At 36.5% G+C, this 13,784-nt stretch overlaps 1 protein-coding gene across 2 annotated transcripts in view; it reads right to left on the bottom strand.

Annotated features, from left to right (window-relative positions):
- The window catches only part of CUBN (cubilin), a 256,044-nt gene that overhangs the window by 198,790 nt on the left and 43,470 nt on the right, over positions 1-13,784 (bottom strand). For both annotated transcript variants that reach the window (XM_070600806.1, XM_008510973.2), the window contains 5 exons: positions 10,391-10,535; positions 9,986-10,164; positions 7,444-7,609; positions 6,906-7,122; positions 5,139-5,269 (listed from right to left, as the gene is read on the bottom strand). In XM_070600806.1, coding sequence (XP_070456907.1) covers positions 5,139-5,269; positions 6,906-7,122; positions 7,444-7,609; positions 9,986-10,164; positions 10,391-10,535 — 838 coding nt within the window. The remainder of the gene's footprint in view (positions 1-5,138; positions 5,270-6,905; positions 7,123-7,443; positions 7,610-9,985; positions 10,165-10,390; positions 10,536-13,784) is intronic.

Below are 13,784 nucleotides of genomic sequence, written 5' to 3'. Positions count from 1 at the left end.
TTGTTTAGCAGTTTCATTCTAAGGACTAAGACATATAATAAATTAAATAAGATCAATCTACTGAGCTGGGAAGTGCACGGATACCTGTATTTACAAAAATATGAGAAAATACTGACCCATAAGAAAGCAAATCTTCAAAAGATCAATAGACTTACTAAAAACCTTTCCTCTAGTGGGAAAATATATGAACATCTCATCCCAGAAAATACAGAATTCAAGGTGGATAGAAATAATCGGAGAGGCTTGTGACTTGCCCAGAGGTTTCCAAGTTAGCATCAAGGCTGGGACTAGAATCAAGACTTGTGACTTCACCTTCAGCCTTTCCTTCCCCGTATCACGGAAAGTGCTTTCCACCATGGGCAGTCACAGTCCAAGCCACCGACATCTCAGTCATAATTCTACAGCAGTTTACTCACTAAGACTTGACTTTCATTGTCTCTGATGAGCTGCAAAGTTTTCACTAGAACCACCGGAATTGCTTGGGGAAAACCCCCACTGGACCTATTTGAATCAGAATTTCTGGGTGGGGCCCTGATTTCTGAATTTGTAACAAGAAAATCCCACCCCAAGTCTCTTATGAACACCAGAGTCAGAGAACACTCCTCTACTGGACTGAAGTTTTAAAATAGAAACAGAATTCTCTCTATTCCTTTCCTCTAAAGAAATCCTCTTTTGCCCTTCTGGCAATCATTTCTTGGCTTCTCACTCTTAGATGCCTCTTCTGGGCTCATTCCAGGATGATTGATGAAAAACAGCACTAAACACCCACTGAGGATAAGTGGGAGCTCTGAGCTGGGAATGAGGAGGTTGGGAAAGCCCCCTAGGGCCCACTTTTAACCCTATATTGACGTGGTTCTGGTACTTCCTGGCCATTCCCCCCAGATAATTGTAAAGCTCTTCTTTTTACAGAAAGTATGAAAAGTCCACCACGGTTCTACCACAGCTCTGAGTTGAATGCTACCAGCCACACCATGTACAGTTCATCTAGAGCATTCCCAAGAGCTAGTCTAGACATGGTAAGGCAACGGGATTAGATGTTGGGAGTGGATTGTTTTGGTTCGGCTTCTAAATCAACTAGCTGTGTTTTCTTGGGAGGATAAATTCAACTACGGATTTCAATTTCCCTCATTTGAAAAATAAGGTAATGGAAAACATTATGGAGATTCCTCAAAAAACTAAAATAGAACTACCATATGACCCAGCTATCCCACTACTGGGTATCTACCCAAACAATTTAAAATCAACAATCCAAGGTAACATAAGCACCCCTATGTTCATTGCAGGACTATTCACAATAGCCAAGACATGGAAGTGCCCAAGTGCCCATTGACCGATGATTGGATAAAGAAGATGTAGTATATATATATATATATATATATACAATGGAATACTACTCAGCCAGAAAAAAAGACAAATTCATCCCATTTGCAATAACATGGAAGAACCTAGAGGGAATTATGCTAAGCAAAATAAGCCAGACTGAGAAAGACAAACACCAGATGATTTCACTCATATGTGGAATATAAACAAGCACTGGGACAAAGAAAACAGACCAGTGGTTACCAGGGGAAGGGGCGTGGGGAGTGGGGAGTGGGCACAGGGGGTGAAGGGAAGCACTTACGTGGTGACAGTCAAGAAATAATGTACAACTGAAATCTCACACTGATGTAAACTATTATGAACTCAATGAAAAATAAAAAATAAGGTAATTCAACTAGATTAGTCAATTCTGACACACCATAAAAACGCGTTTACATCAGTCATACACAGACACAGATATTGCAAACAGCTTTCATGAAGTAACACTAAACTTAGTAAGATAAATTCTGATACTTTCTATCCTATTCTTTTCTATTCTATTCCACATTTTTCAAAATCCAGGGAGCAACCTAATAAGTTCATTTCATGATCCACTACTGAGTCTCGAACATTTCAATGTTTGAAAAACATTGGACTAAATGTTATAGAGGTTTTCATCTACTGTTAAAGTACAAAATGCATCAGGTACATTTCTCTATTCTTTCTTATACTTTTAAAGATCCTTCTTGGTAGGATTACATTGATGTATATACAGTAGATATTAATAGAATATAAAATCACAATTTAAATTAGTAAAATTTACTAATCAATTATATTCTCTCAGAATTCAAATATTTTGTACTTTAATTAGCAAACATTTAAAACATAGTCTCATATTAGTTACTGAGAAATTCTTAAGACTACCCGCAAATATTTAGTTAGTTCTGTGTTTCCATTTCCCCGGGCACATCTGGATGAAGGCAGAATCAGTGAGGAGGGAGGGAGGCAAAGTAATGACCAGAAGCGGACTGCTTCCCTCCCAAGCACATATTTAGGGGCTGACATCATAGCTCCACGGCATGAGCTACAGATGGAAAAGTAACTGGATTCGAGTCGGGACGTTTAACCTTTATCAGACGAAGACAGGCAAGACTCGAGCAGAGAAACGCACCTGCTGAGCCAACGAACTAAAACTCGACAACCAAATACTGTCATTATTGCTCTGAAAATAACTTCTGCTAGAGCAAGAAAATAGGATGAGGACCAACGATTGAGCTTTTCCCTGACACTGTTTTATTCTTCAGAAAATATTGAACATAAGATGACAGCTGAAAAGAAAGAGTGCTAACGCCTCCGCATTTCCAGGTGGGCAGCTCACGCTGCCTGGAGGGCTGGTCCTCTGCCTGGCTGTCAGCAGCCCAACCCCAACATCAGTGCCCTGAGCCTCGTCCTTTCCTGAGTGTGTCCTGCAGGGGCCACCCTCAACTATTCATGAGAGCCAGTCACTCCCATGCTGATCTATGGAAACTGAGGCAGGCTCCAAAATGCTAAGTTGAGGGTGTCATATGCCTCTTGGATCCAATCATCTGAGGATTGTTAAGAATATTTGCCTGTGTTAGGCCAATGAGTTCATCCAGCAAAAGACAGGCACACAGTGACCAGCCAGGCTTGGCCAAGGGACAAAAAGAGAGCACACCCTCCTCTGTGATTTCAGCCCTGTCTGGACCCAACAGAGTCCAAAGTAATGATGATCACACAAAGTAACGACTGGATAATCTTCGTGTTTGCCGCCTCAGGATGCTCTTCTGTTTTATCACTCATCTTTTCTTGTGATCTCTTTCTTAATCAGTTTCCTCTTCTGCCCAGCTTGCTTCTTTCCTTTTTCTCAACTTACTTCGATTTTACCTGTATCTTATCTTTCTGAAAACTTCTTTTAATTAAAAATTTAACTTAACATCTTCCCTGCCAGATTATTTTGATTGCTCTCGGTTTTTACTGCACCAGATATTGCCTTACAAGCTAGTGTGGTATTAGCAGAGCTGTTTTAGTCAATTCAGAAACATGTCTTACTTTACATAATGTTACAAAGATTTCCATAATACTTTCCAGAGGCCCCATCTGCGTCATATGTTATCTAAGATACAGCTAGTTTATTCATGCAGCAAATTAAACTTGTGTTCATAGTTGATTAGAGCCAGAAGACATCCCAAAGACCATCAAATCCAATCCCTTAATTATACAGATGAGAAAACTGTGGCCCAGAGAGTTCAAGCAACTTGCTCCAATTCCTAATCTAATATTCAGGGTGATTTGGGCCAAATATATGAGGCAGATAAAACCACAGAAGTATGGAAAATTGTGTGCACACTGTAATTTCTTGAAAAGCCAATTTTGGTCATTGGATGTTAAACACCTGAACGCAGTCCAGTGACTATGTCAGTCGCGTAACAGAACTTATTGGAATTTATGGAGATTCAATTTCCCATGTGATCGAGCTGGATAATGAACTGTCTCCCAGAGAGAGTCCCACAGGAGAGAAAGGTGTATGACTCTCTCACCCTCGGGATTCTGGAGAAACCGAAAGCCATGCTACCAAAACACAGAACTTGAACTACTGCAGAAAACAGCAGTTTCGCTTGAAATGAAGAGTAGTGGTCAGTCACTCAGTGAAGAAATAAATGAGAAATTGAGTAAGTGGGAGATATTTTTTTAACTTTTATTTATTCATTCATTTATTTATTTACTTATTTAGGCGATGAACTCCTAAGGATTTCTAGATGCAAGACTGTGTCAGAGGGAATTCATCCTGGCACAGGAAAGGCTTCCAGCACTTTCTGAAGGGAGCATCAATGAATCGCACCCTGCTTCTGGGGCCACCCAGAGGCTGTGAAATGTTTGGGAAGCTCAGTCACCAAATATCTACTGCAGCTCTACACTGGATACTATTTTGGTCCAGGAAATATCTTTCCAAATATGATGCAAAAGGACAACTCAGACTCTCTGAAAAGGTACATATCCCAGGTGGGAATACGAGCCTAACAAAACATGTCACCCTCATAAATTCCATGGGCTTTTGGGGCCGGGGGCATCGCTGGTTTATATATGACCTCATAGACCCTGCTCACAAAAGATATTTGTTTCCTATGCTGCATTTGCCAAAAGCAAAGTAATGATGAGAATTAAATAATAGGAAAAATACAATAAAAGGAAGAAATGCCCAAAAGTTTCAATTTCATTAAGTCAAATTTAGAAATGTATATTTTGCCAAGAACTCTTCCATTTTCTGCCAAAGAATTCCATGCAGTAGTCTCTCATGCTTATCTGCAGCTGTCCTTCTTCCAACTTCTTAAAATAAGTATTCTGACTCTTGGGTAGCTTTTTATTTGATAAAATTTTAAACTTTACAGAAAAGCTGTAAGAACTAGCTCCTGAATTTCTTTTACCCAGATTTACTACATATTACTATTTTGCCCCCATTGCTTTCTCTCTCTTTCTCTCTCTCGCTCTCTGACTTGCTCACTCACTTAGTATCTGAACCACTTGAGAATGACTTGGAGACCCCGTGTATCTTTACCTCTCAAAATATCAGTAGACAGTTGCTAAGAACAAAAACATTCTCTTACAGAACCACTGCACAATTATCAAAATCAGAAAATGTAACATTGATAGCATACTCTTGACTAACCATTACTCTATTTTTAACGAGGAAGGCACTGGAGTCGCTACACTTTTTTCTCTACAGCTTTCATTGTGTGCCACAGATTTGGGGATGAAGGGCTCTCATAGTACCATTTTGTAATGGAGTAAATGAAACTAAGTATACAATGCTGCTTTGTTACCTGCTGATGCATCAATGGCTTCATAGTTTATTAAAAAGCCTTCGTAAGCAAGGTCAGAGTCAGCCACAAGTATAAGCATTAATGAGTTGGTACTGCTAGTAAGAACAGGCGGGATGGATTTTCCACAATATCTATTTGAAACCAAGAAAGAATACAGGTTTAAAAACTTTTAGTTCACTTGAAATGATGTACCAAAAATTAGGACATGTATAAATAATAATAATGCTAATAATATCTCCTATTAACCTTAAAAAACAAACAAATATATTTCACACACAGAACATTGACAAAGTTGCTGAAGATCATCCTATTTGTTATCACTTCCCTGAAATGGTTTTATGTGTGTGACCTGTCATGTATAAAAAGCTTAATGAAATTAAAAGTTACAAGCTATCCTAGGTTGCCATATAGCATATTAATGAACTTATTAACAGAAATGTAATAAACTTACATAACAAATGGAAATTATACACCATAAACTCATAGAGCACACTGTCTAGAGTCAGCTCTATCACTTAGAGGCATTCTGACTTTAGGTAGATCATTCAACTTCTCCGCACCTGAAACAAGTAAAAATCTAGACAAAATATATAAAACAATGGCTCTCAAGACACTGGGTATCAAGCAATGAAAGACAATGACTCTTCAGGGACAAAAAACAAGTGAATATAAAAGCAAAACCGGAAATGATCAAATTGTTTCCAAGTGCCTTAACAGCATCCCAAAACAGAGCTCAAAAATACTTACAGGATACAGTAATGTCTAGTGAAGAAAAACACAAATTTAAAATGTCAGGCATCCTATCAAATATTATGAGGCATGAAAAGGTGGAAATTATAAACCATAATGACAAGAAAAATTGATCAATCAAAATACAGCAAGAAATGACACAATGACATTAAAATAGTTACAATTGTATCCCAAAGATTTAAGAAGCTAGAGGAAAAGACTAATGCGTAAAGTAGAGACAAGGAAGAGATAAATGATGGCCCAAATTGAACTAGTAGAAATGAAAACTAAAATGTCTGAGATGAAAAATATGCTTGGTAGGATTAATAGCAGAATAGATATTGCAGAAGAAAAGATTAGTGATCTTGAATACATAGCAATAGAAACTTTCCAAAAGAAATACACAGACAACACAGACTCAAAATCAAATGAATGAGTATCAGTCATTCAAATGAGTATCAATCAGTTGTGGGATGATATCAAATGGCCTAAGATACATGTAATCAGAGTCCCTAAAGGGGAGGAAAGGCAGAAAACGTATTTCAAGAACTAATGGCCAAAAATGTTTCAAATTTGATAAAACTATAAACCCTCAGATCCAAGAAGCTCAACAAAAAATTTATGATGACTGAGAAAAGCCAGACAAAAAAAGAGTACATACAGTACAATTCCATTTTTATACAATTGCAGAACATGCAAACTAATTTAGCGTGATAGAAAGCCAGTTAGTGGTTTCCAGGGGATGGGGATGAGGCAGAAGTGAGAAATTAAAATGGGCAAGAAGAAAGTTGGGGGATAATGGATGTGCATTATCTTGATTTTGGTGATGACTTCAAGGTATTTACATATGTCAAAACTTAATTACTAAAAGCCAAGGCTACAGAGTAGCGAGTAGTGATGTGGAAATGGTCATTAAGAAGCATGTTGATCTCACCTGGTTCTTATAACACAATATAGGTTTTAACATCTTCACTGAAGCAGGAAAGGTAGAAAGCAGGAAGTTTTTGTGTTCAAAAAACAAAAACAAAATAATCTCACCTCCCAAGAAATATCTCAGAACCAGTGTCATAAATTTCCAGATAGTCTTTTGTACAATTGTAATGAAACTCCAGATTAAATGTCCTGAATGTCAAACGAATCAGGTGGCCAGGTTGGACTAATATATGCCAGGTACAGTTGACACCATGGGGGTAGACGTTTGGATGGCCAGGACTTTGAATGGTTCCTGTTGACTCTGTATGAATTGCTCCACAAGCTGTTAAAATTAAAATAATAATAATTATCAGAATAAGTAACCAACAAGCTATCTGAAATTCAAAATAAAATAATCTGATTGTAATCTCTTAAAAGCTCAAAAAGAAAAATGGTCCTTAAATGCCGCTTAAGATAACTCAGTTCACAGACATCAATTAACTATTAACATGCACTGAATAGGAAATATATATTTTCTTTGCTTTTGAGTGTAGTTGAGAATTTTTACAGTGTAGATGAATTTTCTATAACAATTTGTTTCCATTGTTCATTTATTCTGATACAAGCCCAAGAGGCAAAGCAAGAGAAAGATTCAATCTCTTACCCAAATCTGCAGTACTGAATTTAGCCACAAAACCACGATTTTCAGTAGAAGAACTTTTCACGAACACGACATAAAGAAAATTGTACACGGATGTTATAAATGGAGATATGTCTGTGCCACAATATTTTTTATTTTCAGGAGAACCCAAAATGGAACTGCTCCCAATCTAAGTAAAAAAGATATGTTCAAATTTATTTTGTTAGATATATATTTTGGAAAACTGCTCCAAGAATAACTATTTCTTAAATGTTTTTATTAATGTAGTAAAAATCAATTTTAGAACATTTAGTCAGTCCATGCCCATTAGCAGACACTCCCCATTCTTCTCAAACCCCAGCCCCAGGAAGCCACTAACCAACTTTCTCTCTCTATAGACTGCTTTTCTGGACATTTCAAATAAATGGAATTGTACATATGTGGTCTTTGTGACTAGCTTCTTTCATTTAGCATGTTTTCAAAGTTCATCCATGTTGTAGCATGTGTCATTACATCATTCATTTTTAGTGCCACATAATATTCCACTGGATAGATATACCACATTCGTCCATTCATCAGTTGATGGATATTCAGGTTGTTTCTCCTTTTTGGCTATTAGGAATAATGATTACAGTCATGCATGAACAAATTTTTATGTGGATATACATTTTCATTTCCCTTGGGTATATACCTAGGAGTGGAACGGCTGGATCAAATCACCACTCTATGTTTAACTTTTTGAGGAACTGCCAAACATTTTCCCAAGTGGCTATACCATTTATATGCTCACCAGCAGTGTCTTTAAAAGGGTCCCAATTTCTCCACATCTTTGTCAGCACTCATTATTACCTGACTTCTTGATTACAGCCATACTACTAGATGTGAAGCAGTTTATCTCATTGTAGTTTCATTTGTATTTTCCTGATGATTAGTGATGTTGAGCATTTTTTCATGCACTTATTGGCTATTTGCATATCTTCTCTGAAGAAATATATTTTCATATTCTTTGCCCATTTTTAAAGTTAGCTTATTTGTTTTTAATTTGGATGAAGTACAATTTTTCTATTTTTTCTTTTTTGTTTGTGCTTTTTATGTCATATTTAAGAAGGCATTGCCTAACCCAAGGTCGTAAATACTTACTCCCATGTTTTCTCCTAAGAATTTCATGGATTTAGCTCCCACATTTAGGTCTATGATCCATTTTGAGTTAATTTTTGTATACAGTGTAAGGAAGAGGTCCAGTTTCATAGTTTTGCATGTGGATATTCAGCACCATTTGTTGAAAAAACCATATTTTCCCATTGAAATTTCTTGGCAGCCTTTTCAAAAACCAATGGCCATAAAGCTATGGATTTATTTCTGGATTTTCAATTCTGCTCCATTGTTCCACATCTTTATCCTTAGTCAAATATCACACTGTCCTGATTACTGTGGCTTTGTTCTTAGTTTTCAAATTGGTAAGTGTGAGTCTTCCAATTTTGGTCTTCTTTTTCAAGAAGCGTTTGGTTATCTGGTTCCCTTGCATTTCCACATGAATTTTACAATCAGCTTGTAAATTTCTCCAAAAGGACTAGCTGGGATTTTGATGGGGATTAAATTGAATCTTTAGATAAATTTGGGGAGTATTGCCATCTTAACAACATTGTCTTCTATTCCATGAACATAAGATGGCTTTCCATTTATTTAGGTCTTCAATTTCCTTCAGTGATATTTTTATATTTCAGAGTATATGTTTTACACATCTTTTTAAAGATGTATTCCTCTATGTTTATTCTTTTTTATGTTATTTTAAATGGAATTGTTTCCTTGATCTTATTTTCAAATTGCTCATTGCTAGTGTATAAAAAAGAAATGACTTTCATATTTTGATCTTGTATCCTGCAACTTACTGAATTTATTAGTTCTAACAGTTTGGGGGGTGTGTGTGTATTTGTTATGATTTTCTATATGAAAGATCATGTTACCTGTGAATAGAGATAGTTTTACTCCTTCCTTTTCATTGGGATACATTTTATTTCCTTTCCTTGCTTAATTGCCCTAGCTGGTATTCCCAGTATAATGTAGAAGAGAAGTGGTGAGAACAGACTTCTTTGTCTTTTTACTGACCACAGGGGCAAAGAATTTAGTGTCTCATCATTAAATATGATATTACCCATGGGTTTTATATAGATGCCGTTTATCATATGAAGGAAATTCCCTTCTATTCCTAGTTTGTTGAGTATTTTTATCATGAAGAAGTGTTGAATTTTGTCAAGTGCTTTTTCAGCATCTATTGAGGTAATCATGTGGTTTTTTCCTTTATTTTATTTTATATTAACTGATGTGTGGATGTATACCAACCCTGTATTCCTAGGATAAATCCCACTTGGTCATGGTGTATAATCCTTTCTATATGCTGCTGGATTCAGCTAGCTAGTATCTTGTTGAGGATTTTTGCATCTATATTCATAAAAGATATTAGTCTGTACAAACTAGTTTTTCATGTCACTGATGTGAAGATAACATGAGATAATATTTTTAATAATATTCAACCAAAAACAAATACTCAAAGATGTTTTACTCTTACCTCAATATAATCTGTGTCACAGTGGGCAGAACTTCCAATTTCAAAGCTAGTGAAGTTGAGAAGAACTACTTGGCTCTGGGGTTGGTGGATGGTCCACCTACAGATCTTTTCTCCTGGATACACGTTAGGATAAAAGGGTGAGCGAATGACCCCTTCTCCAGTCAATTCCCCTCCACAAGCTGTAAATATGAAAAATGATAGTAGTGTTTGCCCAGAAATAAAAGATTCTTGCCCTCAATTTTATTGCAAAATCTAACTTTAGAAGGATAAATTGGAATGTGATCTTGCTATTAGAATTATTTCCTTGCCAATGGAGGACAGAAAATGACTAAATTACCTCAAGAAATTAAAAGGTTACAATCAGGCAAATTAGACATTTAAAAATTAAGGCCTAAGTTTTCTTACCGACTTGATAAAGAGCTCTGAAACTGGCTCTTACAACAGAAGCATCTATTTTAAGCCTAATCCAGATACTACCAGCAATAGATTTAATGTGAGAGAAGGTTTCATTGCCACAGACTTTTCCAAGTAAGGTTTCATCTTCTCGAACCTAAACAGAGGAATAAAATAAATCTTTAATCCTAATCAACAAAAGCACATCCGCAACGATAGCAATATTTGGAGATGAGGAAATGGCAGATTCAAAATGAGTTACAATTTAATTTGGGTTACGTATTTATATTATATTTGAAAGTAGTCAGTGGATCATTTGTAGCACAGTGAAATAACACTAAAAACTGACAAAATCTTGAGTCGAAAAATATCCAAAAGCATAAGAATTTTTTAAATGTTCTCCTAATAATTTCTACAATGTCAAAGAGGAAATAAATTTACCGTTTTGGACTATTTAGAAAACAGCCAAATATGAGAACACAACATCAAAGTACACAAGTTTCAGCCAAATCTGTAATCAGAGGAAGTCATAGACTAAACTGTTTTCATTATTGAAAGAAAGACAGACAGAAAAGTAGAAGAAAGAAAGAGAGAGAGAATAAAGGAGTCAACCTGAAAAATTGGAAAAAGGATTAAAATGAGGAATAATACAGTAAAAATAAAAGAAAACCTTACAAACAAATACAAAAGAAATTAGAATTTATGAATATATTCAGGGACTGTTTCTTAAAGGAGGTTATAAAATCGGGGGGCCAACACACTTTAACTATACTCAGTTAGTTGTCTGTTTGCGAAAGTAGTTAGATAGCACATTACTAACCCCCACGCTGTAGGTAACATCTCTGATACTTGGGTTGCCTTGGTAACGGGTGCTTACATTTTTCAGGAACTGACAGCGGACTCCTTGTCCAGTTCAGGCCAGTTAAGACCACTGACTCATCACCCGGGCCTGAGTGAATGCCTGACAGGTGACCCTTTGAGGTTAGGGAGCCGAAAACTCCACCCTCAGATCATGCTAATGCCACCATTTTGTGAACATGCATCCTATGAAGAACCATGAAGCTTGACTACGCCTGCACAGATCACCAGCTACCTCACTTTTCCCCACCTCCAATCTTCTATTCCCACACTTCAGACCACCCTGCTCCTCTATCCTATAAAAATCCCTAATCCCCACTTTAGGGGAGGCAGATCTGAGACTGATTCTCCCGTCTTTTCACTTGGCTGCCTTGTGAATAAACCATTTCTCTGCTGCAAACCTGTCATCTTGGTAATCGGCACACTGTGTGGCAGGCAAAATGAGCGGATCGGTAACAGTTAGGGGATGGAGATATAAAAGACATAACTTTGGCAATAAAGAAAAAAGAAAATAAACAAATACACAAAATTAAAAATGACAAATACTGAGGACTCTGTTTAATGTCATAATTCTATGCACAACTCTACTCTAATATAGTTGAATGTTTAAAATGGTTATTTCTAGAAAAAATATAAATTACTTAAATTATCTCAAGGGGAAGAAATATAAAATCTGAATAGACAATAAGCTATGGGTAAAACTTAAAACATTACCAAATAATTGCTTTCCCCAAAAAAATTCCCAAAAGATGCTCTACCTGGTAAGTTATTTTAAACTTTGAAGGAACAGATAATTCCCATATATAATTTGTCCTAAGGCACCCTCAGACATAAACAATTCCCAACTAGTTTTTCTCAGCACCATCCTACCAAATCCCAACACAGATAATACAAATGAAAACTATGAATTAATCTCATCTATTAATATAGATACAAAAATCCTAATCACAGTTCTAGAAAATGAATTCACTCCTTTGTTAGGTTTATATATGAAATCAAATATGAGAATAAAGGTAATGCTCGAATTGTTTGAAATTACAAATTATCAATTAAGCTCATCAATAAATCCAATAAGATAAACCATACATCTCCATAGATGTCCAAAAGTTTGTTAACATTCCTATTTATTGGAAGCAAAACTCTTAGAAAGTTAGAAGCAAAAGAAAATTTCCAGCATAGGATAAAGACCACCTGTTTTAAATCAGTGATCAATATCTTACAGTGTATTGGCCATGAGCACAATCTATGGAGTCGTATAGACCTGGGTTTAATTCCTACCTCTGTCACTTACAAACCTCCTTTAATAACCTTGAACAAGTTACTAAGTATAGGACTAGCTCAAGAGTTCTGGAATTAAATAGATAAGACAATAGTATGAATTCCTTAGCAAAATGCCTAGTAATAGAAAATGGGGACTAAAGAATAGCCATTGTTATTCTTGATGACATTTTTGATGTTGAAACACTAGAGGTTTCTCACCAAGATCAGGAATTATTCCATAGATATACTACTATTCCTGTAACATAGAATTATTTTGGAAGATCTAGCCACCCAAATGTTAAGCCATTCCTTCAGCTACCATTATCAACAAATGCCAGGGCCTGTGCCAGTGATAATGCTGTGAAAGACAGTCACTACTCACAAAGGACTTACGTTAAGCAAGCACATTTTTTTTTTCTTGCTGAGGAAGATTAGCCCTGAGCTAACATCTGTGCCTATCTTCTTCCACTTCATATGTGGGATGGTGCTACATCATGGCTTACAAGTAGTGTAGGTCCACGTCCGGGATCTGAAGTCATGAACCCAGGCTGCCGAAGTGGAAAGTACCAAACCAGACCACTACACCACAGGGCTGGCCCCAAGCAAGCATATTTTTTTAAAAGCATGAGTGTCCTGTTTGGGAAAGTGCAGGATTCTGTATTATTACTTAACACAACCGTTCTCAGTAGGCACCACAATTAGGCATTTTGGAAATCTGTGAAGGCACTTTTTGTTTTTGTTTTAATTATTCACCCAATGGTGGTGGGGCGCTCTTGGCACTTAGTGGCTGGGGACTAAAGATGCTAAACACCCTGAAATGTGAGAGAGGGTCACACACAAGAATTATCCTATGTTCCGTGTGACCTTTGTAAAAGTGACAGTGCTGTTACTAAATGTAGAAGTTAGCTGTATTTTACCTACTAAACACAAAACTTTTTTCCCCAATTTTAACACACACTGGAATTTCCAGGATTACAAGTAGAGTGTAAATTGAAAGAAGTTCTTTTTTTCCTCCTGGAAATCTGCCAACAGTTGGTCACCATTTCAGAAAATTCATCACCAACCTACACAGCCTTGTCAGCCTGTGTTTGTGCTGTGGCATCCACAGTGATTCAGGGAGCAAACGAATTACTACTTCATTCTGTCTCCAAGCGCAGCTTCCCAGGCTTTTAACGTATTGAAATAAATACATATATATTTTTTACTTTGCTTTATTTCTTCTAAATCTTATGCTTATAACTTTATATATTTCTTCTTTTTTTGTTTGTTTGAAGAAGATTAGCCCTGA

This window comes from Equus przewalskii, chromosome 30 (assembly GCF_037783145.1).
Source record: "Equus przewalskii isolate Varuska chromosome 30, EquPr2, whole genome shotgun sequence".
In the NCBI taxonomy this organism is placed as follows: Eukaryota; Metazoa; Chordata; class Mammalia; order Perissodactyla; family Equidae; genus Equus; species Equus przewalskii.
The sequence above is the reverse complement of the archived record's forward strand: the minus strand, read 5'-3'. Positions and strand labels throughout refer to the sequence as shown.